General features: G+C 43.0%; 2 protein-coding genes across 2 annotated transcripts in view; one reads left to right on the top strand and one right to left on the bottom strand.

Annotated features, from left to right (window-relative positions):
* Positions 1 to 2,800, top strand: part of ODF4 (outer dense fiber of sperm tails 4) — a 3,956-nt gene extending 1,156 nt beyond the window's left edge. The window contains exons 2-3 of the mRNA XM_007952346.1: positions 2,284 to 2,418; positions 2,613 to 2,800. Coding sequence (XP_007950537.1) covers positions 2,284 to 2,418; positions 2,613 to 2,800 — 323 coding nt within the window. The remainder of the gene's footprint in view (positions 1 to 2,283; positions 2,419 to 2,612) is intronic.
* A 114-nt stretch (positions 2,801 to 2,914) lies between these two features.
* Positions 2,915 to 4,512, bottom strand: part of RPL26 (ribosomal protein L26) — a 32,172-nt gene continuing 30,574 nt past the window's right edge. Inside the window, exon 3 of the mRNA XM_007952345.2 lies at positions 2,915 to 3,025. Within this exon, the coding sequence (XP_007950536.1) occupies positions 2,915 to 3,025 (111 nt within the window). The remainder of the gene's footprint in view (positions 3,026 to 4,512) is intronic.

The raw sequence follows: 4,512 nt of genomic DNA, 5'->3' as shown, positions 1-4,512 counted from the left end.
AGAGAGAGAGAGAGAGAGGGAGGGAGAGGGAGAGAGAGAGAGAGAGACGGAGAGGGAGAGAGAGAGAGAGAGAGAGATACAGATATATTTTTTTCTGATTAAAAATAAGTTGCACAGTTATTATGAGAAATGTAGAAAAGTTCAAGAAAGAAAATAAAAATCACCTAAAATTTCCCCACAAAGATATAATTATTGTTGACATTGTAATGGATTTATTTTCCAGTCTTTTAAAGATATTTAGATTTAAATATTTATATGTATTTATATACTATATAAGTACATATGCTTTTCATATATTAATTTATATTTTCAAAATTATAATCATTCTGTTTTATTTTGCCAACTCTACTTTTCATTTATAAGCATTTACTCATGTCATTAAATAATTCTTCCATAACATCACTAACTTTTAACATTTATTTGATTAGGTAGCATACGAACAGGGTAAAAAATTTATAAAGTGCTAAATTTAAAAACTACTAAAAATCTATATATACTAGATTGTATAGTAAAGTTAGTCTCTTCTCTCTAGCTGTCACTCTCCTTCTCTGGGGGCCATCACTGTTACCAGTTTCTTGTGAGGAACATTCTATTTGGAGATAAGTATCTATCTTACGAGGAGCTCTGGCAGTGCAATGGGCAAGGCATTTGGCTGCTAACCAGAAGTCGGTGATCCAAACCCACGAGCTGCCCTGTGGGAGGAAGATGAAGCAATCTACTTCTGTAAAGGTTTACAGCCTTAGAAACCCTGTAGGGCAGTTCTGTCCTATCCTATAGGGTCACTATGAGTCAGAATTGACTAGATGGCACTGGGTTTGGTTTATAATTTTTAATGGCAATCTAAGGTTGATTCCAACTCATAGCAACCCCCACTGGGTTTCCAAGGCAATAAATCTTCACGGAAGTAGATTGTTTCATCTTCCTTCTGCAGAGCGGCTGGTAGGTTTGAACCACCAATCTTCTGGTTAGCAGTCAAATGCCTTAGGCACTGCACCACCAGAGCTCTAATCTAATGTGTGGGTATACTATAATCTGCAGCTCAGTCACCACTCATCTGTTAGTGGAGGCTTTTGTGTTGCTGTGATGCTAACAGGTTTCAGTAGAGCTTCCAGTCTAAGACGGAGTAGAAAGAAAGGCCTGGTGATCTAGTTTCAAAGATCAGCCCATGAAAACCCTATGGATCACAGTGGTCCAATCCTATTGTGCATGAGGTCACCGTGTGTCAAGAGCAGACTTGACAGCAGCTAACGACAACAATAATTTATTTAACAAATCGCTTATTGGGGATATTAATATCTCTGCAAAGAAGATCCCTGTACATAGATTTTGGTGCGCATCTCTGATTATTTCTAGAACATAATTTCCAAGAGGAAGCATTGCTAGGTCACAGGGCCCTAACAATTTGAATTTTTTGGCTGCTTTGTGCCAAATCACTCACCAGAAATGCTACCCACCAGCAGGGTGTGACAGCATCTTTCCTACACTAGGTATCACTAGTTTTGTTCTGATCTTTGCTAATCTGATATATTAAAAAAAAAAAAAAAAAAACCACCCCATTTAATTTGTACTTCTTTGTGTTAAGTTGCATATGTTTATTGGATATCTGATTTTTTCTTTTGAGAATTTCAGTTCAAGTCCTCTGTTTTGTTCTACTGAGGTATTCTTTTTCATAGGGTTGGTGTTATCAAACAATCCAATCACAAGAGTTTGTGCTTACTTACTAAGTGAAACTGGTATTCCATTGTTGTTTCAAATTTGGTTATTAATGAGCCTGAACATGTTCCTCTTTTGTAAATCCTTAGTTCATTCTGTTTTCTCTTTCTCCCCAGAGGAGCCATTCTATGGGGTGGCCAAAGTCAGCTTCTGTTTGGCCCTTGGCCTGGGCTGTCTTCTCACCATCTGGTTGCACCTGCCATTTTTGCTTGGTCGTCAGAAATTGCCTTCCTTTGGCTGGATTGGGACCACAATGAGCATCTGTGAAGGTACCCTTAACTCTGGAAACGGTCCTCCTAACCCACTCCTTCCTGGGCGCCTCTCCCTTTTCCCTTCTTAGGGACTTTTGTGGGTGGTGGGAGAATAGAACTAGAAGTGGTTGATTAAAAATTGTGATGCATCATTTCCCAGCCACTGGAGAGGTGGAGGTGGAGGGCTGTTTCCCATAAGTCTCTGGGGCCGTGACTCTCTGTGTAATGGGAGTTGTAGTTTGTGGCTGTAGCTCAACAGATGAGGAAGTCTCTGGGATTCTTGGCTGAGAATGAGACCTCTCCCCTTCCTGTCTCCCAGTCACCTTCATTTTCGTCACCCTCATGTTGTTCCCTATTAACCTCTGGATCTTTGAGTGGGAGAAGAATTTATCAATCCCCATTGGCTGGAGCTATTTCATTGGTTGGCTGGTGTTTTTCCTGTATGTCACCTGTGGTAAGTGGCCAGGAGGATCCTGTAGGGGGAGATGGGGGACATAGGTGGGTCGGGGAAGGGAAAATGTGGAGGGAAGGGAGTGGTAATCCCCAGGGATAGGTTCTTAGGGCCTTGTTTTTCTTTTGGCTTCACCCTGCTTGTAACTTTCCCTCCTTCTCCAACTTTCCTCTCTCCCATTCTCTATCCTTTCCCAGCGGCCCTTTGCTACTTCAACCAAAAAAATTTCTGGAGACTGGTTCTGATGCATCCCTTTGGCATCATGTCCTGGAGCAACCATTTTCGCTCAGTCGGAGAGTCTCTGAGTAAGAGCAAAGAGGTTACTGACAGCCAGATGGAAGCCCCAAATCCTGAGGAAGAAGAAGACATCTCTAACCTTTTCTGAGGGCTCCTAGACGTCAAGTTCTGTCCGTTCATTTGAAGCCCCCTCCTCACCCTTCTCCCCATCCCTGAATAGGTTGCCCTCTCATCAGTGGAAGGAATCAGCAAGGGAAGGGCTTTAGTCCAGCTTTGCACTCCTCTTCCTTGTTCCTGCCTTGCCTCCAGTATGGGTGATGTGGAATAAACTGTCTGTCTCTTCTTTACCATGTCTGGGATTTATTGAGGCAAACTGGAATTAGGTAGGGGGAGGTAACAGGGGAGAAAGAATAAGTTTGTTTCTGAGTTCTCTCTGCCTACGAGTCTTTGGGCACCCTTTGGTCCCTGTTCTGGTTCCCTTGTACCACTCTGACAGGAAATAAACCACAAATGGGAATGGCCTTAACAAACAGGAGTTTATTCTTACAGTTTGGAGGCTTTAAGTCCAAGTTCAAAGTGCCAGGTTCTAGGGGCTAGGTGAAAGCCCCTCAATCTTGGGGTCCAGCTCTGCCTCCTGCTTCCGGCCCACTGGAGCTAGAGGCAACAATTCTTCACTCAGACAGCTGCTGGCTGCTGAGGCTGAGAAGCCCCAAGGTCGACAAGTAAAAAGGCACAGTACCGATGTTACCAAATCACACAGCAGGCCATTAACTTAAGTCCACTGTAAGTCCCAAGGTTGGCAGAGCAAAGCAGGCTGCTGAGCAATGACACGGCTACATGCAGGGTCCAAGCATGCCATAGGCTAGAGACCATTCCCAAAGCTGCTGTTTATATACAGGAAGCAGACCACATACCCAAAGGCAGCCACTCGGCTGCTCCCAGTAGATTCCATCATGGAGTTGATTTCCAGTCTCATCATGGGGAATATTATATCTAGATGCCCAGCCACTCAATCAGGCCTAGCCAAGTTGACAGACAAACATAATCATCACAGTTCCTAAACCTGCCATATGTCTATCACAGTAGATTTATACACAAGCAAACACCTCTAAAGCTAAGCTGCTTTCTACTTTGTGTTATCCTATCCCAATAATGGTTTGTCAGTGAATGTGAGGAGTCATAGCTGATCAGGAGAGTGATACCACTTAGGAACTTTTTGGTTTTTTCATAGTAAAAAGTAAATGGTTCAAAAGTAAAATGGACTTAGAATAAGAGACAGGTTAAAAACTGAGAACATAGTAGGTGGCATGGCTGTGCTGCCATGGAGGTCAGCCCAAGGGTGTGTCTTGGACAGCAATCCCTCCCTCTGTGTCCAGTTCAGATGACCAAGAATTCACAGAGCCCTTTGTCTGAATACTGCCACCACTCACTGCTCCTGGCTGCTAAAACTCTCTACCCAAGCCTCCTACATTCTTCAGCCTCTAACAGAATTAAACATGATAAGAAAGGAAAACATTAGGGTCACGCTCTAAGACCAAAAGATAATCTTCACATTTGTGTTATGAGCTCACTCTTGCAAAGACACACAGCAGCAGCCGACCTAGACAACACTGGCCATGTTTTTCAAGATTTGTACATCGTGCACAGAAAGGCTCGCTCCCCAGGAGGGCACACTAGTTAGTGATCTTTGTCATATAATATCCATCTAGCAGAAGTCACAGTGCCAGCCAGCTAGAGGGCCACAGTGAAAAATTGGGAGTGGATTGGATATGTTAAAAATACATGTATTATCAAGTTGAACTCTATGGCACTGCTGTCTTAGCAGTTAAATATTGGCAATTTCATATGATTCAAGCTCTG

This window comes from Orycteropus afer, unplaced genomic scaffold, assembly GCF_000298275.1.
Source record: "Orycteropus afer afer isolate SDZICR_OR568_19922 unplaced genomic scaffold, OryAfe1.0 scaffold00330, whole genome shotgun sequence".
Classification (NCBI taxonomy): domain Eukaryota; kingdom Metazoa; phylum Chordata; class Mammalia; order Tubulidentata; family Orycteropodidae; genus Orycteropus; species Orycteropus afer.
The sequence above is the reverse complement of the archived record's forward strand: the minus strand, read 5'-3'. Positions and strand labels throughout refer to the sequence as shown.